At 42.4% G+C, this 27641-nt stretch overlaps 1 protein-coding gene across 2 annotated transcripts in view; it reads left to right on the plus strand.

Annotated features, from left to right (window-relative positions):
* Positions 1-27641, plus strand: part of cdk19 (cyclin dependent kinase 19) — an 84531-nt gene that overhangs the window by 13273 nt on the left and 43617 nt on the right. For both annotated transcript variants that reach the window (XR_012591468.1, XM_074616103.1), the window contains exons 3-4: positions 21526-21636; positions 23809-23949. Coding sequence is in view for 1 of the 2 variants with exons in the window: in XM_074616103.1 (XP_074472204.1) it covers positions 21526-21636; positions 23809-23949 (252 nt within the window). In the remaining variant the exon portion in view is untranslated. The remainder of the gene's footprint in view (positions 1-21525; positions 21637-23808; positions 23950-27641) is intronic.

The raw sequence follows: 27641 nt of genomic DNA on the forward strand, positions 1-27641 counted from the left end.
GGAGAATTTAATAGTGCGTGGACAGATTTGGTTGCTTTCTGCAGCGAAAAATTAGCAAACAACAAAGAAAGTAATTGAAAGACATTTCCAGAACAAACACACTGTAAGCTCCTGCTGAAAAGAGCTTCCAGCCAAATCTCCTCAAGACGATTCTTCAATGTCCCGCCTCTCGTTTGCACTTTAGTCCTCACTGCATTAGACTTAATAGGCGGTGTTACCTTCGTTATGAGGCTCAAATAAGTTTTGCGGCTCCAGACAGATTTTTTTATTTATTTTTTGGGCCAAAAATGTCTCTTTTGATAGTAACGGTTGCTGACCCCTGCTCCAGAGTAAACCAGCAGCTGTCTGAAAAACACAGACACAGAATACCATGCTTAAATAAATAATGAATAAAAAGGAAAAAGTCACAAGAGATTGTCGATACACATGCCAACATGTGAATAAGAGAGTACTGGCGCTAATTGTTTTCCACTTCAAGCACTGCCCAAAACACTACAACATCCACTTAGAATCGAGGATGAACCGATTACATCAAGGTCACTGTGACCTCACGTCCGTCCCATTCTCGTGATACCTCGGGAACGCCTTGAGTGAATTTCTTCAAATTTGGCACAAACGTCCACTTGGACTCAAGGATTAACTGATTAGAATTTGGTGGGCAAAGGTCAAGGTCACTGTCTCTGACCTCACAAAACACATTTTTGGCCATAACTCAAGAATTCACATGCGTGGCATTTAGGACAGCCATGAATGTACAACTTCACTGGTTGGCGGAGACATACAACCGCAAGGCGGTAACTGTAGTTTAAGCTTCTTTTTTTTCCCGTTGTGAATTGTTGTCACTGCTGCATTATTGGCTTAATAACATAATCTGTAATGGAACCACAGAAGTGACCAGACAGGTTCTTAAAACTACAGCTTATGGACAAAGGCAAATGTTTGTTATTGCTCAAACTCAGTTCACTTTTATTTTCACTTCATTGTGATAAATAGCTGTACGGAGCCTCCCCAGGGGAAAGCTTTTATTAACTTGTTCCCTTGAGTCAGTATTTCGTCCCCTCGAGTTACTTCATAGAGCACTTCTTCCAATCATTCCTGACAGTCCACGCATTGCTGATGTACGGAGCCCCCCTAGATGATGTACTTCGGTAAAGTTGGAAAGATATTGACAGATTCAAACTTCCTGGATCAATAACTCATAACAGAAACGTTGTTTTAACACAAACGACGTCTCTTTCTAACCGTAGTAAGGTAGACAACGAGCTACAACCTAATTTTAATCAACACATAACATATAACATTGGTCTCTATGTGCAGCCGGCGGTGAGACGAGTGGTCAGGGACCGTCTACAAAGTGCAACGCTGAAAAGAGAAAAACATTCAATAACTTCAGTATTATGCAGTGTAGTACCATCAAAATCACCTCACACATCAATGGTCTCTTCCTGATTATACTTATTCAACTAATTAAGACATTTTGGTGACACTACACTTTATTAAAGTGAAGTTATTGAATATTTTTCCCATTAAAAATTCACTTAAATTATGCAAAAGCATATTTTTCCAAACTAAGTGTTGTAGTACAACTATGAGGAAATCATTGATGTGTGAAGTAAATTTGGTGGTACTACACTGTATAATACTGAATTTATTGAATATTTTTCTCTTTTCGGCGTTGCACTTTGTAGACGGTCCCTGACAGCTCGTCTCACCACCGGCTGCACATAGAGACAAATGTTATGTGTTGATCAAAATGAAGTTGTAGCTCGTTGTCTACCTTACTATGGAAGGAAGTGCACTATGAAGTAACTCGAGGGAACCAGTTACCTAACTCGAGGGAACCAGTTACCTAACTCGAGGGAACCAGTTACCTAACTCGAGGGAACGAGATACCTAACCCGAGGGAACGAGATACCTAACTCGAGGGAACGAATTACTTACTTGAGGGCACGAATTAATAATTTTTTTCTCCTAGAGGTCTTGGGGGGGCTCCGTGTAGCTGGATAAAATCCGAACAATCGTCCCTTTCAGAAGCCTGCGATGATGGAAAAGTCGGTCTGCTTTTGGTATCTGCTCTGCGGGGAAATAGAAAATAAGATGAGATGCATTTTTGTTGTGGCGCTAGCAGCATTCCTCTCCAGAATAATCAAATCAAACCATGACAGTCTCTCCTGGGGCGAGCAGACAGAAGCACTGCTGGGGCGTGTTTCCTTTTTGTAAACAGTGAATGCTAACAAATGTTCATTATCTACTGATGTCTACTAGGCCTACTAACCAGTACAGTAGTGGACAGAATGCTTCAGTGTCAGGTTTCAGCTTTTTACAAAGATGGATTGAGAAACCTGCTATGAGGAAATGAATTACGATGTGGTACACTGGCTTGAACAGTGGAGTGGGACTGCGGTTCTGTGTATCAAGACCAGTTAGTGTTCTGAAAATGTTTGTGTTTTTCTTTGTCTTTCTGCAAGTGCAGTGTTTTTTTGCATAGTCTTTGATGTGTGTAATTCAATTCAAGGACAAAACAGAGATGAGCTGATGCAAAGTATTTGATCAGGCTGCATTGGTCGCCACTAATCTTTTCATTGGGCGTTCAGAACAAAAACAGCACTGCAATAAAAGATAAAAGTGTTTCAGACAATGAAATACTGTATACTCCAGAATGTCCAGTTTAGGGAAACACACTAAACAACGTGGCTCCTCCACAAGTGTTTTAAACCCGAGTTGCTAAAAGTTAATTGTTAATGAGATGTAACGTCAGTCCTTGAGTCAGTTTCTTGAGCCATTCCCCTTTAAGTTTTGCTAGAGGTTCTCTATACGACATTCAGAGCATTAATACAGCAGCAAACAACTATTGTCTATGTAAAGATATAGTTGCCTATCTGCCTGAGCAGAGAATGAAGTCTCTTTCCAAACCATTCAAGTTTTTACGTGCTTTGTTGACATAGCCGGGCTGGCTGCGCAGGTTAACACTATTAGCTCTGTCAGCACTGTTGCCGTTTGCACTTTTAGCGATGTTGAGAGCTGTGTGAAGGCAATAGCTGTGAATTTTGAATTTAGCACATTTAAACGTAATACAATGTATTGCACTGCCACCTATGCAAAGTTTCAAAACAACCCCCCAACAGATTTACGTACATTAGCTTATTGCTGTAAATGAGCTTATGTTTAATCTGGATCGTTGACGTTTCTACTTAAAGGTGCTCTCTATGATAACCAGAGCATTAATATAGCATTAAACAACTATTGCCTATGTAAAGATATAGAGGAGTAATGTCTACCTGAGCAGAGGATGAAGTCTCTCTCCCTCTGTGTGTGTGTTGTAATCAGAGCTTCTCTGTGCTTTGTTTACATCGCAGGGCCGGCCGCGCATGCCTTTTAGTGCATGTTCCTGCATCTGAGCGTGCCCCACTGGCTAGTGCACGACCGCTGCTCTGCACTGCTCTCATACGGTGGTTACAGCTGATAACGCCGTCGGTCGCAGGAGCGTAGCAGCCGACATGTTGAGGGCCGTGCGGAGGCAACAGAAATGCTCCCAAACTCGTATTTGGCACCTTTAATAAGGACCGGCGCCAGTACTGATCTAAAGGATTGCGTCAGGACATCCCTATTTATAGATGAGGTTGAGACGCTAAAACACTGTGTAGAGTTATCATGGCGGCAATCAGTTGATCGTCTGCTGCCAAGATCATGAGGTAAACAGTGGAAATACAGCGCTCACATTTACCAGGAATGCGGGCTTACATGTATTTGATTGGCCAATGCAGTGTTTTGTCACATTACATTGCAACATTTTTCCCGAAAACCCTGCTATTTCTTTTTTTGCTGGAAGCCCCCTGATCTGGCACACAGACAGTCTCATTGAAATGAACGAGGATGCTGCATTTTTCCAAGCAGTGCTCGTGTGAGTCTGAACGCTGCCTTAGTTTTATTGGGTAAAGTAAGAAAAGGTCGATTGCAGTAGTCTGTCTTAGTGGTGATAAAAGCGTATTCTATTTATTTTCAGTCTGCTTTAGACATCATATCTCGTTTTTTGTTTTTTTTAGGATGACAGAATATGCCGACCTTGTCGTAGCAGCAAAGTGGCAGCAGAAGTTTAGTTAAGAAGGGATTGCTTTTGGGCGCTCGACTGCACTCTTTGTCAGTTGTTGGCTTAAAGGGGAACTACGCCATTTTCAAAATTCATCCATGTTATTCCTATGGTCCAAAAATATTGGTAATGGTCACTCGTCTGCTTTCGGGCATTTATGACCATGCCTTAAAGCTCATATGGGTATAATAAAGAAAACAAGCATTTCATGGGCCTACGACATAGACTGTATATAAAGATGGACGACATGACAGCTCCCCAAAAGTGATGGTGGCTGGCTGCAGTATAGGTCATAAACCCCACCCTCTCCGTGTTAGTGGATGGGACATGGTTCAAACTAAAAAGTCAAAGTACACCTCAAATTTTCTCCTAAAGATGGTTTCTGTCATCTTAGGTATCACGCTAATGTATGTTCAAGTGTTAAGTTTGGTTTTAATAAGTTATTTGATGCTATAAAAACATTATTCACGAGTTCACGAGTTATGACGTGTTTGTTGACATTGTCAGAAATGGCGGAGGCCTTGGAAATTCATTCTTCGGTACATAGTAAGTGAATATATTGTAATCTTAGTCATATATTGTAATTCTTCGTAATTTTATAAATCTGAGGAAAATGTTGATAATCCAGTCATAATGTCTTTGCATTTCCTGCATTATGTTACCCACTTACTGGCTTGCTAAATCGTTAGCCTCTGTGGCTTCTAAACTCCGACAGTAACGTTAATATTGCCGTTGCTCAGCAGCGGTGTTCTCATGACTTAACCACTTGAACGTCAAGCATATCATGTATACACGACTTCCCGTGTTGTAAACACAAGCTCACGAGTTTCATTTGAAGGCACCAGTAGTTGCGAAGCCAGAGACCCTGGAATTGTACGAGAAAGGAGATGTAACTTTTAACTTTCCGTAGCCGCCAAGAGTCTGTGTAATGGAACAGTGGTTCCCAAAGTGGGGCCCAGGCACGCCAGCAAAAAGGGGAATAATTTATTTTCACTATAATTCCATCCATAAGTAACACAATGACAGAATGTATGACTATTATGGTCATGGGTTTCATACACTTTCTGTAATAGAACGTCTAAGAGCAAAAATCCTATCAGATGGGGAGACCCTGTGACAAAATCTTATATCAAATGGGGGTCTGTGGTCTAATTTGTGTCAGTTTAGGGGTCCGTGATGTGAACAAGTTTGGGAACCACTGTGATAGAACACGTGTCAATTAAATCATAAATGTAGTTCTAGAGATATTCCGGTTAGTTGTCGTGTCTTTGTAGCCAAACAGCTACCGTGGTGCTAACGTAGCAGCTAGGTGGCTCACGCTAGCAAGCTGCGGCCGTGCTTGGCTCATGATTGGCTCAGGCGTGTGTGTGTGGGCGGGACCTCGATACTGCGGCTCTACCCCCCAGATCACTACTGCGCAGACTCAAATGATGACGTCAAAATTTCAACATGAAGGCTTCCGTATCCAGATATTTTGGCTTCACTTTTGAACAGTGGGAGGAAGTGAAGATATGTCCTCCATCTTTATATACAGTCTATGGTCCCCAAAGTCAGTCTCCCATTCGTTGTGTATGGAGCATCTCCAGACTTTATACCCTATGACATCACAAGTTTGAGACTTACTTCTCTGGTTTCTGGCTTTGAGAGAGAGAGGAGCTCATGTTCCCAAATATTGATAGAACTTTCCGAAGGCCATGGGAATAACATATTGGGATTCTTAATTTAGGTGGTGTTCCCCTTTAACAACACGTCAGGAATGTGTGTGCTCTCATGGATTTAACAGTAAATACCTCCAAAACTGTGAGCAAGACATACTGTATACATACATCCCCATGTACCTGTATTCCTACTGTACATGGAGCTGAGGAATGCAGGTGAGGAGCGTGTCCCCTTCCAACCATTATTTCCCAGCAGAGCACGCTTCACGTCGCTTGTCTCTTGAACGTTACAACCACCAGAAATTGCTTTTGCTTAAAAAAAAAAATCTTCTAGACTTGCCCTGCGGAAAACAAAGGAGTCTTTGTGCCTCCCAAACCACCACCTCGCTTCGTTTAGCAAACCGTGCAGCTCAGCAACTGGCATGCCACATGCAGTCGAGTTGAGGCGGGAAGGGTGGAGAGAGGTTGGTTTGGCTGCAGTGTGTTTTTGGTTTTTGCAGCGTAAAATGGCCAGGGTCTTTTATGATTTTTCCATGTTGATACGCCCCCTTTAAAGGACTGGAGACATTTAAGGCATGAGCAATAAAGTAAATCAACGCAGGTCACCTTTATAGACGATGTTTGTTGTTCTGATCGATTTAATCAGAAAGTTTATCATCCGGTCGAGCATGCTTTTCTAATGACATGAGGTGCAGCGTGATGCAGATTGAGAGAGAGAGCAGCACCAAATAAAAAAAGAGCTAGTAATTGATGACATGACAGCTGTTTGAAATGGTTTGCAGCGTTGCCTCAGAAACAGAGTTTATTTTCTATCCGGTTTCATTGAGTAAAGATCCCAAATGTGGTACTTTGTTGTTACCACACATCCAAATGCCTCCACTGCTTCTGAGGCGATTGGATAGTGTTGCCTACTTTATTTCTATTTTGGGTGTTTAAGCTCAGGTGAGGATCAAAAACAGGCACAACTTCAGCTCTCAGAAAGACAGAAAATAGGAAATCAATATCTGAAGTAGGAGTAAACAAGGCAACGCTTGATATTTAATCTTTTGCTCATTCTCCTTCACACGGAGGTCAGAAGTCAGCTTTCATCTTGTTGGGGCCTTGAATAGGTTCTCTTTTCTTTCTTTTTTCCTATCACGCCGCCCTGCTTCTTTTCTGGACCATCCAGGCAGTCGGGAACAGCAGGTTGCATAACACGGTCTACTGAGGCTTCACAGCCTTTAAACCTCAGTGACAGAAGCTTTCTGTGTTTAGATAATGCTTGGGCAACTTGGGTAAATCCTCTAGCTAGCCGGTTGTAGGAGGTGAGCTGGCCTTGCGTAGGCTGAGTTCATCAGGGTGGGGCTAATAGATGGAAAGAGTCCAGGTAGGGTGGAAACAGGAACTTGTTTGTTTTTGGGATTGGAAAATGAGCTCCAGTTTGTTGGCTGTTGGTGTTCAGCTAGTTTTTTTAGTGTTTCTTAAGACGCGTGAGAAGACAAAGGTTTTGCGAGCGACAGGGTTGGAATCATTTTAAGCAGAACAGCTTTGTTATGAGGAAGTATTACTATACACATACAGATTTTGTTATGTAATTATATCCCCAGCATTTTTTTATGAAAGGATATTTATAAGGGCTGTCAATCGATTAAAATAGTTAATCGCAATTAATCACAAATTAATCACACAATGTTTTATCTGTTCAAAATGTACCTTAAAGGGAGATTTGTCAAGTATTTAATACTCTTATCAACATGGGAGAGGAAAAATATGCTGCTTTATGCAATGTATGTATATATTTATTATTGGAAATCAATTAACATCACAAAACAATGACAGATATTGCCAGAAACCCTCACAGGTACTGCATTTAGCATTAAAAATATGCTCAAATCATAACATGGCAAACTGCAGCCCAACGGGCAACAACAGGTGTGTCAGTGTGCTGACTTGACTATGACTTGCTAAACTGCATGTGATTATCATAAAGTGGGCATGTCTGTAAAGGGGAGACTCGTGGGTACCCCTAGAACCCATTTACATTCACATATCTTGAGGTCAGAGGTCAAGGGACCGCTTTGAAAATGGCCATGCCAGTTTTTTTCTCGCCACAATTTAGCGTAACTTTGGAGCGTTATTTAGCCTCCTTCATGACAAGCTAGTATGACACGGTTGGTACCAATGGATTCCTTAGGTTTTTTAGTTTCATAAGATACCGGTATCTTCACTCTAGCTTTAAAACCGAACCCCCTACAACCTAAAAATCACAATGTTGCGTTAATGTGTTGAAGAAATTTGTGGCATTAATGCGAATTTGCATTAACAACCAATGGGACCTAACAAATTAACTTTACATCATCAAAAGTAGAGCCACTGATGGATTCAGTTTTTCTGACATGTCATTTGGCCCACGTGGCACTGTGCTCATGCAGAAGTGCTTGCCATCCCATCACCGAAAAATGCAATTGTTGCAGAAATTTCTCAAATGTCAAAAGTTTTTGATCCCAAATCACAGCATGGCTTTTTCTATGGTGTTCCTCGAGGTCTTGGTGTCTTAATGTGGTATCTTGGAGGGATTATTGATAATTTTTATCAATTCTCCAGTGGTAAATTTCTTTTAAATTTAGCACCAAATCTGTGTAACAAATGGTATCAACCCCAAAAATTGCTGCAACAACTTATGAGACATAATAGAGCATGGTGATGGACATCATATACTTCTATCATAATGTTCTAAACACTTATACGCTTTCACAATTTATTTTAATTAATTAATTAATTATTTAATTCATGTTTATGTCTTATTAATGACTAGAACAACTTGACCCACAGTGCTGAGCTGCATCTCAAATTAATCTTCAGGTTCCCAGCTTTCAGATGATGTTCACCGATTCTATGTGACATCTACTGTTGACCTGCTATCTCCCCCTAAAGACCTCCTGCCCATGCCTTACAGCTATAAGGAAATATACTAGCAGGGACTAAACATGCGGGCAGATTAGCCTGCTAGCGGCCTCTTTAAAGCCTCCCTTACGCTGTGATGGATGTTTCATTTGACCGTTTGTTTTCTCTTCTTAATAAGTTTGGTTAACCTTTAGGAGCTTGTTTTAACCTGTCTGACCTCTCGTACATCCCTTTTAGCAGTGCTGACGTGTTCCTGGACCTCAGCAGTCAGACTTAGTGAGTAAAGTATTATTATTATTAAGAGTAGCAACGATGCCAAAATGAAAACAATTTTTAACAGGAATCCTGACAGGATGACATTGTTTCACCACAATATGATTCTGCTGAAAGCCATAAATATGAAATTGGTGTCTTGAAGGGAGCCCAGAAATTCTCCAGTGGTTTAATTATTATTGTAGAAAGCCTATTCACCCACCTGCTCCTGTTTCACATCTGTTCACTCCATTACGTTTGACCTTCCTGAATTGAAACATTGTTCATGAATTTCATTATTCCCATGAAAAGAGTCTTGTTTTCCCTGTCGGCCACAATGGCTTTTGTTTGGCTGAATGTCCTGACCTCATAAATATTCCCTTTCTCCTTCCTCTCTGCCACAGCGGCATGTGGGCAGATACAGTACAAATCGTTATTTTGTACATGATAGCCTTCATTCCATGGGAAGATAAGTGTGCAATCACTCCCTCAGTAATAATGATCTGCTGCAAGAAAGTGACACAGTAATAAATTGGCTTATCGGACCTTTCACCTCAAGAGGTAGAAACAGAAGATTACAGTCCTGCTTTGAGATGAGGCTTCTATCTTTCTGCCTCCGTCTCCTGAAGGCAGCCCGTGTGTCCTGGCCTGCAGCAGTCCTTCTTCCCCGCCATGCTGATCACTGTGCAAACAGGAACATATTTGAGTTGTATTTGTAGAGGGTGTAGGTTGAACACATAGCTCCGAGGGATGAAATGAGTGCTGATGTCATGCTCTCAGTTAAATGGAAGACTTCATTGTTTTATGCTATTGTTTGATTAAGACTCAACTAACTAAATTAAATCTGGTAAACCTTTAGGGATGCACTGATACTGATACCGGATCGGATATCGGGCCGATACCGACTCAAATCGCTGGATTGGGTATCGGTGACAATGCAGCCGATCTATTCAATTTATGTTTATATACTGTATCCATTTTTATACTGGAATTTTAATTGATGTTTAAGTTTTGACCAATTTTTCGCTGCATTAGAAATAGGGATGCACCGATACCGGTATCCGGTATCGGGTCCAATACTGTGCTCATGTGCTCATGTACTCGTACTCGCAAAACGGCTCCGATACCATTTTACGGTGGTGCTCGCTTTCATTGCGCCGTGGGGTTTGCTTGCACCCTCTGACTCGCGCGTGCGTTAGGCTCCTTGGTCTGTGTTTCAAGACAGACGGGGGAGTTGCCGACATCGCCGCAGACCCCTTTTACGTGGGCCGAGCCCCAATCTGGTGGCAGGACGCGGTTGGGGGCGCACTGAGGACAGTCCGCCCTGGTCGACAGTCGCACCGGGAGCAGGGGGCCGTCGGGGAGAGAGGGCACAGCAAGCTCTTTGTCCACGGTGCGGCGAGGTCTGGGCGGGGAACGCTGTAAAGCTGCGGCCGCGAGCCATCTTCACCCCAAGCCTTTCCAAGCCGACCTAGAGCCGGTCGCGGCGCACCGCCTCGTATGCAGGACTCCCCAGCCCGCCGTGTGTCGCTCACACCCTCCAGCTGGCTGTTAACGAGAGTCTTTAGGCACAGAGAAGTACTCGTATCGGTACTCGGTATCGGCGAGTAACCAAATGTAAGTACTTGCACTTGTACACGGTCTGAAAAAAAGTGGTATCGGTGCATCCCTAATTAAAAAGGTTTACACTTGAATTGTAATTTCTGTTAATTTTGAATATTTGTGTACACTTTATTATTTTAATAATTAATAACAATTCAGTAAATTTATATCTTTGTATTTATTTATTAGGAAAGCAATGTTTAAGTCAAGCCTGTATCGGGACTAAAAAAAGTTGTATTGGTGCATCCCTATGAACCATACAGTATAAACACACCAGTAAATCTGCTGTTGCAGTACAATACATGTAACTAGACGAGGTGCTTCTGATCTGATCCTGCACTAAACCTCTTGGAAGCTGCAGCTCGCGGTCCGTCAGTGGCAGCCTAGTTAGCAGTATCTGTCTGCAAACAGCAGTAGTAACCAAATGGCTGCTACTGCTGTGCTGATGTCTCGCTGTGCCAGTAGTCGTCACGTCGTGCATTCTGGAGGGATGAGACTCGGTGTCCATGTTCCCCCTGCAGACTGAGTCCTGCACAGAGCAGGCTGCAGTGGGTTTATCGACCCGCTGCTTGCCAGCCACATGAGAGAGGCCATTAATCAGGATGATGCTGGCCTGATCGGGCTGTTTCTCCCTTTGGTGCTTTTCTTTCCCGCTAAACTTCATCCCTCTGTGTGATGTGTTGTGAAGACGATTCTGAACCCTAATGCCTACCACACACTAGGAGACTGTGAAAAGACATTTTAAAGACTGAAGTCTGACTCCCTCTCACGTCCAGCAATCTTCAGCTGAAACGTACGGTTAGCTCGTAGTAAGCTAATAGCAAACATTCCAGTAGCTAACGTTAGCTTGCAAGTAGCCCCTTTAGGACAGTGGTTAGCTAGCTCTAACATATAGCATACTCAGCACTGCAGCTTTTTTCACTCTCCACTCTATCATGGTACAAATGGGAGGACAGGTCAAAGAGGCGTTGTTGTTCACTCCACAACTCCACCAGTTCCTCCCATGGATGTATTAAGAGAACTGGATACAGCGTTACAGGCATGTCTGTAAAGGGGAGACTCGTGGGTACCCTTAGCACCCATTTATATTCACATATCTTGAGGTCAGAGGTCAAGGGACCCCTTTGAAAATGGCCATGCCAGCTTTTCCTCGCCAAAATTCAGCATAAGTTTGGAGCGTTATTTAACCTCCTTCCCGACAAGCTACCATGACATGGTTAGTACCAATGGATTCCGTAGGTTTTCTAGTTTTATATGTACCAGTATCTTCACTCTAGCTTTAAAACTGAGTCTGCCACAACCTCTAAAAGACAGATTTGCAGCTGTGAGGTTAATTTAAAATCATTTTGGAGAATCAATACAGTATCGCAAAACCTAATATTGCAATACTCATGTGTATCGATGTTTCCTTACACCCCTAATCTTTACTAGATCGTCTTGTTTCCAATCCCAGGCGCAGGCTAAGTTTGAATTCCATAAATTGTCTACAAGTGTTACGGTCAGTGACCTGAGAGCACACTTGGGTCTTGAGTAGCCTCTTTAAAGGTGGACTGCAGCCCTGGCCAGAGTCTGGCTTAGCTGGGAATGTTTGGAGCTTGTCCAGTGAGTTGCTTTCTCTCTCCAGGCCTTTACAAGAACATGACCTATTTTACTCAGAAGGGGGACAAACAGCGGGACTCTTTTTTTTCCCCCTGCAATGTTTGTACTCCTGCCTCTTCTTGGTAATTTAACCACCAATTTAATCATATTGATCAGTAGTATGGTGTATGGTGTTCTTGTAAAACGTTTTATACGGTTTTAGATTTATCAGTCAGTGTTTTACGTCATTGATGATCAGCACCTTTTTGCAGCAGAAAACAGTTCAATATGATGACGACATTCACCAGTCTGCCCTCCACCATTCGGTTGAATAATGGCCTAAATGACCTTTACCTAATAGCACATAAAAGTGAGTCACAAGATTGCCTGGACCATTTTCCCACAGGACACCAGGCTTTCTGTGTCTCAGGCTGGATTACACACTTGTGATTATGGCTTGTGGTGGGACTTTGGTTTTATTGTTTTATGTTATTATATCAGCAGCTTGCAAACATTCAAAATTAACAATTAAGTCCTTGTTAAAAATATATTTATTTACAGACGAGATGTGTTTTACGTACAGTAATGCGTCAGACAGCTTAAGAAAATCGACCATCGCGCGTCCCCTGGCAGTGAAGCGGCATGTCAGTATTAACAACACTGGGAAACCTTGTAATCTTATCTTGTCACTGGATCACTGGTATTGTTTACACTCTCAGACACTTGCTTACCACATGCACCAGCATACATAGATGAGCAGAACCATGTACAACCATGGCAACAATAATCATGTTTGAGCTTTCTCAGTTAGACCGTTAGGCTGCATTCACACCAAATCAGGCTTTGCGACAATTAGCGGCAGGGTTGTGCGGCGGAGTGGCATTCAATGGCCTATTAAGCGACTGTACATGACCGTAAACGTCTTTTATTCCGTCATGGCTGGGTTGTAAATCTCTGGATCGCCGGTTACGTGATTGGCCACTGTGACGTGACGTCGGGTTGCGTTCCTCCGAGAGTTGATTCTGTTTCAACTTTTCGCCACAGGCCGCTGCGTTTTTCAGCACCCCCCGCAATCCCCTCCGCTGCAGGTTAAACAAACTACCCACGTTCAAATGAATGGGAGGACTGGCGTTTTCGCCACAACGCCAGATTAGGTGTGAATGCAGCCTTAAGGCCTTTGCACTGCGGGGGCGTGACGAATTAACGGCATCAAAATGGGAAATACTCACATTTTACGAAAAACTACATTTTACAAGATTACATCAGAAAACATCATGATGGCGTTAGAATTCACCTTTACCCAATACAAATTTTTACTGAATACAGCAGAAAGTTCATAAACATATAAGATAAGAAGGTAGTATATAAAACATAAGAAAAGAAGGTATTACATATATAAAATATATAAGATGAAAAAGTTTTACATATAAAACATAAGATAAAGGGGTAGTACATATATAAAACATAAGATAAAAGGGTAGTACATATATAAAACATAAGATAAAAGGGTAGTACATATATAAAACATAAGATAAAGGGGTAGTACATATATAAAACATAAGATAAAAGGGTAGTACATATATAAAACATAAGATAAAAGGGTAGTACATATATAAAACATAAGATAAAAGGGTAGTACATATACAAAACATATAAGATAAGAAGGTATTACATATATTGTTACGCCCCACCCTTGGGCAGCCCTATTGGGGCAAATAACACTCCAACACTGACCCAAACCAACCACAAAAGACACCTTTAAAACTCTCAAAATCCACAGGATTTATTAAAAAAGACACATAAAAAGTCCTAAACTGAGAGGCAGCAGAACTAGCAATCCCCAAACCAGAAGCCTCTCTCTTCTGCTGGCACAGGAGCTTTTAAACACCTCCTTCCCAACCTCGGTAACCAAATGCAGCACACCTTGGCACCTCGTTGAGGAGTGCAGCACACCTGGGCAGAGCTATTAGAGGGAAAAGGGACAGCAGCACAGAAAACACATACAGCCGTAACACCCCCACCCTTGAAACAATGAATAAATAGTTTGTCACATTGTCACTCAATCACACTCGCAAGTACAAAAGCATTTAAAGTAACTAATATGACACACAAGAGTTCACCGTGACAAATAACCACCATATTATTTGTTTATTGAAATGAAGTGTACTTCGCACTTAAAATTAGTAAAACAAATGTTTTACAAGGCTGTATTTTGCAGTTACCACAAACCAAAAGGTCACAAACCACAAGTTACTGCACGCAGGTATTTATTACAGATACACAAAACAAAAAGGCATAAAAGTAGAGTCACAAACAAATAGCTGTGCAAAGTGCAAACTGGGGAAACCAGCTGTAGAGAGACACCCCAACCCGCCTACAGAGATGGCTAATTAACCTAGCTAGTCTTCAGTGGCTTGCCGAGCTCGAGGCAACTTTAAACGCTGAACTCAGTGCATCACCGAAGACCAAAGATGTAGCCAACTGTAATACACTGAAACGTACCCCCACTCAGGATTACCACCAAAAATAAGAAATGCAAAATAACAAAGTGGCGGGCTCTTTAAACCTGCCCGGTGACTACCTAGTCAGGGTGCTCTAAACCAAAAATCCAAGCTGGTCAAACAGTTATCCAGTCAAAAGCACAACGAAGCAAGCAGCAATAACCACAATGATCTAAACTCTACACTCAAAGGCCACAAAATACACACAAGAAACTCTCATAATCCATAGGATTTATTCAAAAAGATATATAAAAAGTCCTAAACTGAGAGGCAGCAGAACCAGCAATCCCCACACCAGAAGCCTCTCTCTTCTGCTGCTGGCACAGGAGCTTTTAAGCACCTCCTTCCCAACCTCGGTAACCAAATGCAGCACACCTTGGCACCTCGTTGAGGAGTGCAGCACACCTGGGCAGAGCTATTGGAGAGGGAAAAGGGACAGTAGCACAGAAAACACATACAGCCGTAACAATATAAAACATATAAGATAAGAAGGTATTACATATATAAAACATTAAAATAGTAGTGATGTGGTTTTAGTGAATGCTCTGGCTGCAGCAGTCTGAATAAGTTGGAGTTTATTTAAGGTCTTTGTTGTCAGTACAGCAAAAAGTGCATCACAGTAATCTAGACTACTGGAAATAAATGCATTAACCACCTTTTCAGAATCTGACTGTCACAGGAAGCGTTCTGAAATGATTAAAGGTAGTCTCGGAGATATTTAATATTTGCTTCCGGATGTTAAGATCAGCATCCAAAATCACACCCGAGTTTTTGGCAGGCTCACAATGTTTTCACCGACTCTGGTGCCTCGAAGCCTTGAGACCTACTAAAAGAATCTCTGATATTTTTCCCCGTCACCAGTCCTACCGGTCTCACAGCTTGTGCAACTTGCAGATGAGAACAAGAATGTAGGAGCTTGTATCTGTCATGTTGGAGGCCACAAAGTATCCGTCTGCATTCCTCGTCTGTGTGGCTGTCAACTGTAAGCCCATTTGTTTCTGCTGATGCTCATCACGTCAAGAGCACATTTTGATAATCGATTAATTGTCCTTTTTCAAGCAAAAAGGCCAAATATTCTGTGGTTTCAGTTTCTCCAACGTGGGTTTTGGACTGTTGGTCGGGACAAAACACCACATTTGAAGTCGTCAACTTGGGTTCTGAGAAATTGTGATGGACTTTTTTTTTTAACTTACTAGTTGACAGTGACTCAAACTCCTCAGTGTAAGGGATAATTGAACGTTATTGTAGAACGTAAGTTATTAAATTACATTTTCTACTTTTATTAAACAGTAAGTCCGCTAATCGTTTAAGTAAATAAACTAATTTTGGTCTAATTTAGTGTTATAGCAGTAATTTAAACCGCTGTGCACAGCAACCACTACTACTCCTGCTACTACTACAACAGCACTACTATACAGTAAATGGGTTAAACACGTGTTCCTAATCCTGCGTCAAACGCTGGGTTTGTGTGTGAAAGCAGCATTAGTGCCACACTGAGTCAGTGATCATATGAGGTCTCAGTGGGTCTGTCTCGTCCAGCGCTCGGCCCCGCAGGGTTGGAAGTTGTGCCACAGAGCTGGGGGTGTGCAGGCCCTAAGCCCAGGGCTCATTACCACAATGCCCTATTATAGCCTGTGGATTACGGTTGTGATGAAACACAAACCTCATTTCCACATCCAGAGGCCAAATCAAACAGCCTGCATACAATTCCTGCATTATTCCCCCTCAGTTTTTTTCACTTCCCATGCTAAGGCTGCCCTCAACTGCCTTGTGGGTACAAAATTCAAAACCTAGCGTTTTTGCTGCACAATTGATCCAGTTATTACGACTGATGAAGTGCGTATTTATTTGATGATTCTGCTTATCTTTTTACGATCATCAGAATACATTAGCTCTGGGTGTTCAGGTCTGTTTTTTTTAATGCTGTAATCCAAAGGATCTTTGGTTAGAAGTCAGTAAAACCAGCACAGGTTTTGGATGACTGCACTGTTAAGACAATATTTCTTCATACACAGTAACTTGCTTGGTCTTTGGCTGTCTCCCCTGTTTATATGATGAAGATGAAAGGTCGGTGTCAAATCCAGTAAAACAAATTAGATTATTGTGTCCTTAGAGCCGTCTCAATAGAATAACTACAGTATGATGATCAAGCAGGACGTTGTCCAAAGAGACAAATGTTTCTTCTTTCTGTAGCAGCTTCTAGGACACAATGCATCATTCCCACAGTGAGTCTCAATCTCATCGCCAGCCAAGTTAACTTTTGGGATTTGTTCCAATCTGATGTGTTTCCTTTTGTTTAGGAACGATACCTCCACTATTTGATTATCAGGTCGAATGTGTCATGACCATATATCTATAGATGGACGACACGTCTCCGCTTCCTCCCACTGTACAAAAGTGAAGCCAAAATATTTTTGACACCATTTGGAGCCAGAGTCTGCGCATTATTGATCGAGGGGGTCTGGAGCCATGGTATCAAGATCCCGCCCACACACTTGCCTGAGCCAATCCGGAGCCAAGCATGGCCGTAGCTTGTTAGCGTGAGAGCCATCTAGCTGTTACGTTAGAACCGCGGTAGCTGTTTGGCTAGGAAGACACAACAACTAACTATAATATCTCTATAACAACGTTTATGATCTAATTGACACATGTTCTATCATACAGAGTGGTGACGGTTATGGAAAGTTAAAGCTACATCTTCTCTCTCCTTCATTTCCCGAGCTTCTGGCTGCGTCTACTTCACTCAGCGCAGCTGTCAATCACAGCTTTCAATCATGACGTCACAACCTCTCTTTATAGCATCCAATAACTAATTAAAACCAAACTTATCAGAGAAATGAACACTTGAACATACATCAGCGTGATAAGAACTACCTAAAATGATAGAAAACATCTTTGGGAAAAATTTATTTGACGTGCACTTTGACTTTTTTTGTCCCATCCACTAACATGGAGGGGGGCGGGCTTTATGACCTATACTGCAGCCAGCCACCAGGGGGCGATCCAGATGCTTTGGCTTCACTTTTGGGGAGCTGTCATGTCGTCCATCTTTATATACAGTCTATGGTCATCACATAAAAAGCATTTCAGCGACAACTCTAAATACTTGAAACAAAGTGCTTGCTGGGTCATTGTCTGAGATGACCCACTTTACATATGGAAGTATGTATATTGATGGAAAAAGATTTGAGAGAGTTGAAAACTAATTCTGTACCATATGTTTGTGTGCATACAGGAGCATTGTTGAGATCACCTCAGTGACATCCAAGTTAGCTACCTTAAGCTGGGTTTATGCTCGCTGTGGTGTCCCCAGCATGAGGGTGCACAAGCCAGAAATGACATCATCATGTATTGTGCGTAAAGCGCAAATGCTCCGTAAGTTGTCACAGCGCTTGGTCATGCACCTCTGAATTTTCGTAACTGTAGGCGCCCGCTGCATGCGGGGCTTTTCAGACATGACTGCCACAATAAGATAAATAATAATAAACTTAAATTATGAAGTAAAATAATGAATTATAAAGACTTCTTTTAAATACTTTTAAAGCATGAGATCTTAGAAATCTACATTTGAGTGAATATTTTGCCGGCCGAATCAAATTGTTGACTGGATATTAAACTTTCAACTTTGGTTTCATTATAATACATTTAATACCAGCCTCCTCTCTTTACTGGGATTGTATAAAGGTGATAAGGTATGTCCATGAATATGATATATGAGTTTACACTCTATTACAATTCCAGGTTTGGTTTATGGCGTTTTGCCGGTAACACTCATTGACTTCTTGTTATTTCGTGTGTCCACCTCCTAGCATTTCGGGGAAAATACTGCAACGAACAACACGTTGAGTATAAACACCTTTGTGCTCACGTGCCGTCCGCGGTGGCCCACGCCACGGTGCCTCACGTGAACAGTGATGGATGAGTTGTTGTCAGACAGAAGCCAAAAAAATGTCTATACGGCACTCAAACTCTGAAAGATGCTTTACATGATGAAGTAGGTAAGTAATACCAGTACAGCTTGTTTGTGAGTAAGAGAGCAGCTCTCCCATGTTACTCAGAATTCTCTGAAATTAGAGCCTTTCCTTGTGAGTTGCTGAGCTGGTTCCAAAACCGTAAGGTATTTACACAGCTTTAGTTACTCTTTGAGTGTGAGCAGGGCCGGCTCTAGCCCTTTTAGTGCCCTCGGTGAAGCCTAACCCTAGACCAGTAAACCGCAACGCATCAGACATCACAACGGTTTTAAGATTTTTATTTTCATAAATAACTGTATTTATTATAATATAAATAAACAATTGGTCCCTGATATTGTTGGCTTAAAAGTGGTTGGTCAGTTTCACTACAACGAGAGTTACAGGAGTGAAAAGTGTATTTCTTTCTTTCTTTATTTATGGCCCTGTTCAGACCTGGCATTAAGATGCGTCCTCAGTGATCCAATCACAAGTGGACAGCTTTAAGTACGTCTGTTCACACCTGGCATTAGAATGCGTCTCCACATGCGTCTTGAGTGACCACTTGTGATCCGATCTCACTTCCCCGCTCTATATACAAATAAACACGTAGTAAACACACGGATAATACAGTAGACATTTTGACATAATATTAAAGAATGTCAGTAATGATATCGTGAATTCGGGTACATTTTATTAACATTTTTATAAGGTCAAAATATAAGGTTATTGGACCGGCGGTCCCTGGAGCGCTCGCCTGTCTGTTCACATGAGGAGCGCGGTGATCCCGTGGATCCCAGCGGGACGTCAGTTGAGTAGGCGGTCCTTAATGTGGCCCAGGACACATTCGTGTACATACTGCTTAAAGAATGTGGTTATATGTGGCCCAGACCACCTCTGAATGTGGTCTGAAAGATCCGATCTCAATGCGTCCTCAATGCGTCTTGAGTGCGTTCACACCTGTACTTAGAGCTGTCCACTTGTGATCTGATCACTGAGGACGCATGTTAATACCAGGTCTGAACACGTCCATTGTTCATTTGTTACCTCAATGCAGAAAATGAGGAAGGGCGCCCACTGGCATTTTTTTTTTTTTAGAGGGCGACCAGTACGCCCCTGAAGGGGGCGCCCTAGGCGACGCCTATATGGCATATATATGCCTTAAGCCGGCCCTGAGTGTAACTTTGAGTGGACAAGAATCATCAAGCTGCAGGTTCACATTCCCTAAACCACTTATGGCAGGCTTTTGCTCTCACAAGTTTTTCACTGCATTGTGGTCATTGTTAGTGAGTTCTCCCTTTGTGTTACTCAGTTACTAAGAAATTAGGATATTGGACTGGAGTCAGCCACCATGTGTAATGTGCAAAATGTGAAAAGGTGGAGCCAAAAAGCAAAGTGTATACAGAAGAACAACCACACAACGGCCGGTGCGTCTTACTGTATGTGAAGTACAGTAAGAGTCCTGACAGCCTGTGTGAGTGAATAATTCATTCAGTGGGTGGCATTCACTGTGTCCCCGTTCTGAAACAGCCTGCCGATATGGAGGCCTGTCTAAAGGGCATGATTGATTACGGATAGTCTGTGCTGGGGCAGCAAATGGCAACAGGGTGGATGGGAGTGGGTGAAACCAATGAACCGGTTACAAAGACACAGAGAGAGGTTGTGTTTGAATGATGCAGCACAGTGTGCAGCATTAGCCAGGATGGAAGTCCTCCATTATGCAGCTGTCTCACTGTTGACTTCCATTAGGCCTTCAGCTGCTGTTACAGCCGGGGACCCACTGATACATGAAAAGACAACGTCACAAGTTTCCATACTGGTCCTTTGAAGCTGCCTGCTACGATGGATTAAACTCAGTCTGTGACTGGGATAGTTTGTCCCGTTGGAGTCATATTGTATTATCTTTCACTTAGATAAGATAAGATAATATAAGATAAGATAATCCTTTATTAGTCCCACAGTGAGGAAATTTGACAGCAGCAAAGGAGACAGTGCAAACAGACATCAGAAAAAAACAAAAAAAGCTATAATATTAAGTAAACAATAAAGATATAATAAATAAGTAAACAGTAAAAAACAAGATAAACATCATCACACATGAATACAGTTGGGCTCATTGGATCCACAAGAGTCTCAGCTTTACAGTGATACCCAATTTATGTCATTCCAAGACTGTTTATGGACCCTAGTATGCAGAAATATTCAAACACACCATTTTAGAATAGGAGAAAATAACTAATGTCTGTAAAGGGGAGACTCGTGGGTACCCATAAAACCCATTTTCATTCACATATCTTGAAGTCAGAGGTCAAAGGACCCCTTTGGAAATAGCCATGCCAGTTTTTTCATAGCGTTATTTAGCGTCCGGGCCCTCTGAGAGGTTAACATAGTCAGAAAAAGAGCTAAAATCCAGGCAGTACTGGCATATTTAACGAGACATTTATCAGTTTTTAGATCATTTTATATATTAATTACTCTCTATCTTTTATGTGTAATATGTATCCATGCTGTAAATGGAGTCAATCACAATATTCTTAAGGGGTTTTTGCACGAGAGCCAGCAAATGGCATGTATGTCATTACCCATTCTTTGTTTTTTGTGGCTGCACCACGGGATCATTTTCAAGAGAATGTGCTCAATTAGACGAATTGAGCACGGCATACATTTGTGTTTGAGACCAGTGGATGCAGTTTGTTGCTTGTGTACAATTTTATTTTTCCTCACATTTTTGTCATGTAAAGAAATATATTTGTATTGGAAAGCCTCGGGGTAAAGATTGTCCTGATTATAATCCTGTAAATTTGGCATTAACCGTAACTTAAGCTGCTATTTACGGGGTCACCGCACTGAAGGAATTTGTCCTGTCTTGCTATTTTCTTACTTTGTGCTCTGGGTTATTATTAAATCAGTATCACATGTTTGCCGTGCTTACACACAAAGCTGGCGATAAATTAAAATGTTATCACGTATCTCGTCCTGTTTATAAATTCTTCACACGTTGCTGTCGTGTCTTTCAGCTGTTACGAGAACTGAAACACCCGAATGTGATCGCCCTGCAGAAAGTGTTCCTGTCCCACAGCGACAGGAAGGTCTGGCTCCTCTTCGACTATGCCGAACATGACCTTTGGGTGAGTCTCTCTCTGTGTGCCGTCGCTACATGCTACAGCACATGTGTGTACATGGTGTAACGGGATATTTCCACAATGAATCTAATTTACTGTGTCACATGTTTCACTATAAACCTGATGACCCTGGCACAGAAAAGGTTTCCAGATGACTTATTTGGCAATATAAGATTGAATTAGTGTTGTATTTGACACACATTTACCTTTTATTTACCTGTCTATTCTCTGTGCTGAGTGCTGCTTATTTAAACCTAGATTCCGAACATCGTACAGTGTTTCTCCGAGGTTGACTGCTTTGGCTGGCGGACGGGCTGGGGGAGCCTTTCTCAAATTTAACACTTAAATTTTTTTTTTAATATTTATAAGTCACTTTTCAAAATCCACATGAACCTCTCTTAACATCGGCATAAATTACATCCAGCGCCCGGCGCTTTCTAAAAGGAAAATATGTCTTTTAACCCCATGAGACCCGCAATCCAGACCGACTTTACTGTCTTTCAGAGGCTGTAGCAGATTCAGTTTTAACTGAAGATACAGATATAAAACATATGAAACTAGAAAACCTAAGGAATCCATTGGTACCAACCATGTCATACTAGATAGATTACTAGATTGCGCCGGTATGAAACGCATTAACTACAATGTAAACCCAACCGCAGCAACAGTTAACACTCAGGGAAAGTGCTGTGATGTAGTTTAAAGAGCGAAAGAGACACACAGGGCGGGAGGGAGGGAGGGGAGGTGGATGGGTCCGACAAACAAACACAAGGCTTTCATCCAGGGGACCGCCGTTTGTGTCCCGTTCGTCACGTTACAATCAGCTGTTCGTTTGTGTCCCGTGTTCACAACGTTCAGTGTCATTTCCACTGTACAAACTGTAGTCGTTTTAAGCCCAACCATGTAGTTCTTACCTAAACCTGACTATAGTGGCTTTGATGCGTAATCCTAAAGTGACGGCAAGGCCCGTGACAAAGCGGCGTTATGTGACGAGCTGGATTGAAAATGTGTTGTTGTAACCGGTAGGCTACCAACAACGTTATCTTCACTTCACTTGTTCAACTGACTTCAACAGTTCCCAGATCTTCCGGCGATCTTCCGGCATCCATTGGGCCCATAGAGCAGGCGCCGTAGCGTAATAGTAGTCCTTTAACCCCGCCTCCCAGCCCTCGCTTTAGGCTCGGTCTGGGGCTCATTCACATGAACGGAGGAAGGGGAATAACTCAGCTATTGGTGCATTTTACAACTTTTAGGACCTAATGATTTAAATAAGGGCTATTAGAGTGTTCGTACTGGGGAGTTGATTAAAAAAAAAAAAATGATCCACCGAGTTACAGACGTCTCTTTCCCAATGTAAGTCTATAGGAAAAAGTCTTTTTGGGTCCAATGGCATCATGTGACGGACACGGAAGTTGTAGTACCGCCGTTTGGTCACTACAAACATTTGCTTCAAAACCCAGCGCTCTTCCTGGGGGGCTTGGTTTAGATAACAGACACTCAAATGTCCTGCTGCTACTACTACAGACATGTGAACTAACCACAGACACTCGACTCGTTCACGGACTCGCGGTGGTGCGCTGCGGCAGAATGAATATAGGGGAAACAACGGAGTGGATATTTGGCGTTATTTTTGGCACCAGGCCTGTACAATTCTAGGGGAAACACTGTACAGTAATATCTGCTGCACTTTTAGGCGATCCACAGGCAACATGATGTCATAACACACTTCAAAGACATTTGTACATGTGAGCAGTGAGCAAGATTAGAACCATCAATATTTCCATATTATTGAATATCTATGAAGATAAATGTATTTTTTGCTGGTTTGACTTCATCATGTATCCCCGAATGAACCCTTTGTTGCCTACTTCTAGACTTTTTCTCTTTGAAATATCTTCTTTACACCATACCATGTTGGCCAGACAACACCAGCCAATAATCTGGCGATACTAAATGTGTCAAATGTACCAAACACTCCAGCTTGGACTTGGAAATGCTTTTCTCTGCCAAACATTCATCTGCCTGCTGGTGTTGATTTCCCGCCCTGGTACGGCATACATAAATCCCAGCATTATAGTTAAGCCTAATTTACCAGGCACAGCCGAGATGCGGAGAAGCTGTTTTTCTTGTGAATGTTGTAGCTCAGAACTGACAGGACTTGCTTCACTGCCCTCGCAGCACATCATCAAGTTCCACCGCGCCTCCAAGGCCAACAAGAAGCCCATGCAGCTGCCCCGAGGGATGGTCAAGTCTCTCCTGTATCAGATTCTGGATGGGATCCATTACCTCCATGCCAACTGGGTGCTCCACAGGGATCTGGTGAGCTGCTATATTAGCTTCACTGCTCCAGTTTCTCTTTACAGACACACCAGCTCCGGCACACACTTCATCCTGGAGCCCTTTCCAAAAGGGACACATCAACGTCACAGGAACACTGTTTGTCTCATAGCAGCCGTGTGTGTGTGTGTGTGTGTGTGTGTGTGTTTGTGTGTGTTTGGCGTCATCGCACGTGTCCAGGCAACGGACGGATAAATGGAGACTTAAAAATAACTGAAAATACAACAACCAGGCCACGAAAAGGAAACCTAAATTCTAAATTCTGTGGTGTAACAAACAGGATGAAGTTTCCAGATTAGTGCAAATTAAATTTAAATTAAACAACAAAGACCTCAATACAAAAAACTCCCTTTAGAGAAAAACTCTACATCCATGTTTTTCTGCTCATTTTCTGTTATATTTGTTGAAATTCATCCCGACAGCAATCGATAAATCAAATGCTCTGACAAAAAAAAGAAAGACATCTGGTATCTGTGGTTGTTGCAGGACTGTAATAAACGCGTCCAATCATTTCAAGCTGCTAGCTTGACGGCGCCTTTTCATTCCCAGGGCATGAAATACTGTGTCATGGCTTTGCCACGGCCGTTGGCATTCGATACTTACAAGGCACCCATTAGCGGTGGCAAGGAGTATAGAAACAAAGAGACAAAACTCTTTTTTTGACAACAGCCGCTGCTGCCATTTTGGACTGAAAACGCTTATTATATTTATAATATTTCATTGTTCATCACAGGCCATTTTGGTAGAATATTACAATAGTTTTGAAATAATTTGGTTTACTTCTGTACGACACTTTTTAAGTGGACGTTTTACTGCCGTCCAGTAGTCGCTTTCAGTCCAAAATGGTGGGAGCGTAGCTCTGCTGCTTGGCGCTGACGTTGCAATGGAACGAACAACTGACTTTTGCGGCCGTATGAGATGCACCGGGCTTTCCATTAACTACAATGTAAACCCATCCACGGCAACAGTAAACGCTCAGGGAAAGAGCGGTGGTGACATAGCTTAAAGAGTGAAAGAGACACAGCGGGCGGGTGGGAGGGGAGGTGGACCGGTCTGACAAACACAAGGCTTTCTTCAGGGAGACCGCTGTTTTGTGCCCCGCGTTACAATCAGCTGTTCGTTTGTGTCCCGTGTTCAAATCGTCCAGTTGTATTTTCAGTGTAAAAATGTAGTAATTTTAAGCCCAAGGATGTTGTTTTCCTAAACCTAACTATAGTGGTTTTGTTGTCTAAACCTAAGCAAGTATTTTTGTTTAATTCACAACATTAACCACGTGTTTACTGTGACCGAAAAGTGACGCCGAGGGGTCTGACAAAGCGTCACACACACAGAATGAATCATAATCAAAGACGATAAAAGTTCATACTGTTGATATCTCTCACCTTGACACTAGCTGCACCTCTTCTCTCTCTCTGTCACTCTGAACCGTCCCAACCAGCAGAGCTTTGTTATTTTTTAGTGCAGGTGCTGTTTAGTCTGTCTGCGGTGTATTATGATGTGTGTGATTGTAACGCCTGAAGAGCAGAACGTCCTGATCTCTGAATGTTGTGTGACTCGTCTCCCCTTTAACCTGGCTGCAACACACGGCTGGTTCCTGTGAGACTCGCTGCACCTTGGTTTTCCCACAGTGCTTTGGTTAGAGGGAGATTTCACTCCGTGCAGCTGAGAGTCAGGCTGCAGCCGGCACACAGGCCTCTCATTGTGTGTCTTCAAATCTCGGTTTAAGATGGCAGAGTGGCAGGAATTAAATCTAAATTGTTGCGTGTTCACAGGAAAACAAAAAGTTATCTCACTGACAGTCAACTCTTATGTGGTCAATAATATCAATAATTAATTGGTGCATGTTTTTCTTTGTTATTTTGTTTGTTCATTTCCTCTGAAAATGCTAATGAATAACGATAGTGTTTTATTTTTAAAGAATAAGGTTTATGTTAGCTATAGTGAACAATTTTTTTCAAGCTGTTGCCATCAGGTGATGTTATTTTGAAATTCCAACTAGTGAAGTTACAAGCTGCTATTCAGTAGTTAAGCTACGACAAGTAAACTATGAGTTCGCGAGTGATTGACAGCCGGCTCTCATAGACAGCAGATGGACAGCAGACCTCAGATCAGCTCTGACTGGTTGTTTTCCTCCGGTCTGTGAAATCTTGCAGATGCTGTTAGGAGCACCGGAGGACACAGAGGAACATGATTTTTTTTCAGGTTACCTGTTTCATGTACTACTGTCAGGATATAGCGACCGTTTTATAAAAATAACTTTTTTTAATCATATTTGCTCCAATCTCGCCTACTTCAGCTTTAATGTATAATCATCTTAAACTAAGAATCGTTGTGTTTTCGTTACATTAGAATGACCCCTTTATATAGGGAGCAGGTCCTCTTCACGGAGTCCGCCATGTTGCTCCACCATGTTTCTACAGTAGCCCAGAATGGACAAAACCAAACTCTGGCTCCAGAGAGAGCCTTTTGCGTTTTTACGTTACCTGGAGGCCACCGTAGTTCTCCGACACGCTTGGAAAGGGAGGAGTGAGCGGAGGGGTATTCAGCTGGTTGCAATCTGCAACCACACCACTAGATGCCTCTAAATCTTACACACTGCACCTTTAAGTAATTTACAAAAGAAATGCAGTCTCTGCTTTAATTAACTATAAAAAAAATGAGTATGTTCGCCGTGGAGACGGAGATGGCCGAATCTGTTGTGGAGCAACAGATTGCGGGATGCGGTGCGATCATATTTTTACTTCCAGAGAAAACAAAATGTAGCGACGTAGCGTTTGGTTGCGCTGCCCCTTCACTTAGAGGAAAAATAGCTTGCTCCTAGAAATGTTACATCATTTCAAAAATAGCTCTGCTTCCCGAACACTACTAGGTAATGTATTTAAAGGGCTCAATCACTGCTGTCTAATCCTTCCTCTATCCTTTGTTTTGCAACCATCCCCGATTCCAAGCTGTTCTGCGATCACCAGCCACAAACCTGCCACATAACATGCCAACTTCCTGTGGCAAACACGTAATCTGCCGCAAAAGTTACATTTTTTCAACGTCAAATTACGGACCGAAAAAAACAAACACGGAAGGAGGAGTTTTGCAAACACATCGGAGATCACGGAGGTTCCCATGAGAATTAATTAACTTCCGATTGACTCGCATACGTACACAGAGCTATGTGGAAACAAGGCGTAAACAGACACTGATGTGTAAAATTGGTGGAGTTCTCCTCGGGCACGGTACGGATCAAGCGTACCTAATGTGAAAACGCCCTCAGATATAGTTATGACACACATATTATCTCATATCAGTGTGGTCCGGATTAGAGCTGAACCAATGTGCCTCCACGCAGCAGAAAACATCAGATCAGTCTCATGTGAGCTTCAGGAGCAAACAGAATTGGAGCTGTTTTCTTTCTCTCATATGTGACTGTGCGGTGTGAACTCCCACAGCCCATCTGTATGTGTGGCTCCCTCGCTCTTATCTCTCCCTGCATCCGTCACTTCCAACCAGAAACATTTCCCCCCTCTGCTCGTGGAGGAAAATGTAAAATTAACCAAACACATCAGACTACATGGCGAAACTTTAATTCGATTACCACCGTGAGTGCTTTGATGTCAGATGATCCTGAGGGAGGCTATTTCCAGGAAACGCTCATGAGCTGGGTTCAGAAGTCCCACGGTTCA

This window comes from Sebastes fasciatus, chromosome 18, assembly GCF_043250625.1.
Source record: "Sebastes fasciatus isolate fSebFas1 chromosome 18, fSebFas1.pri, whole genome shotgun sequence".
Taxonomy (NCBI): Eukaryota; Metazoa; Chordata; class Actinopteri; order Perciformes; family Sebastidae; genus Sebastes; species Sebastes fasciatus.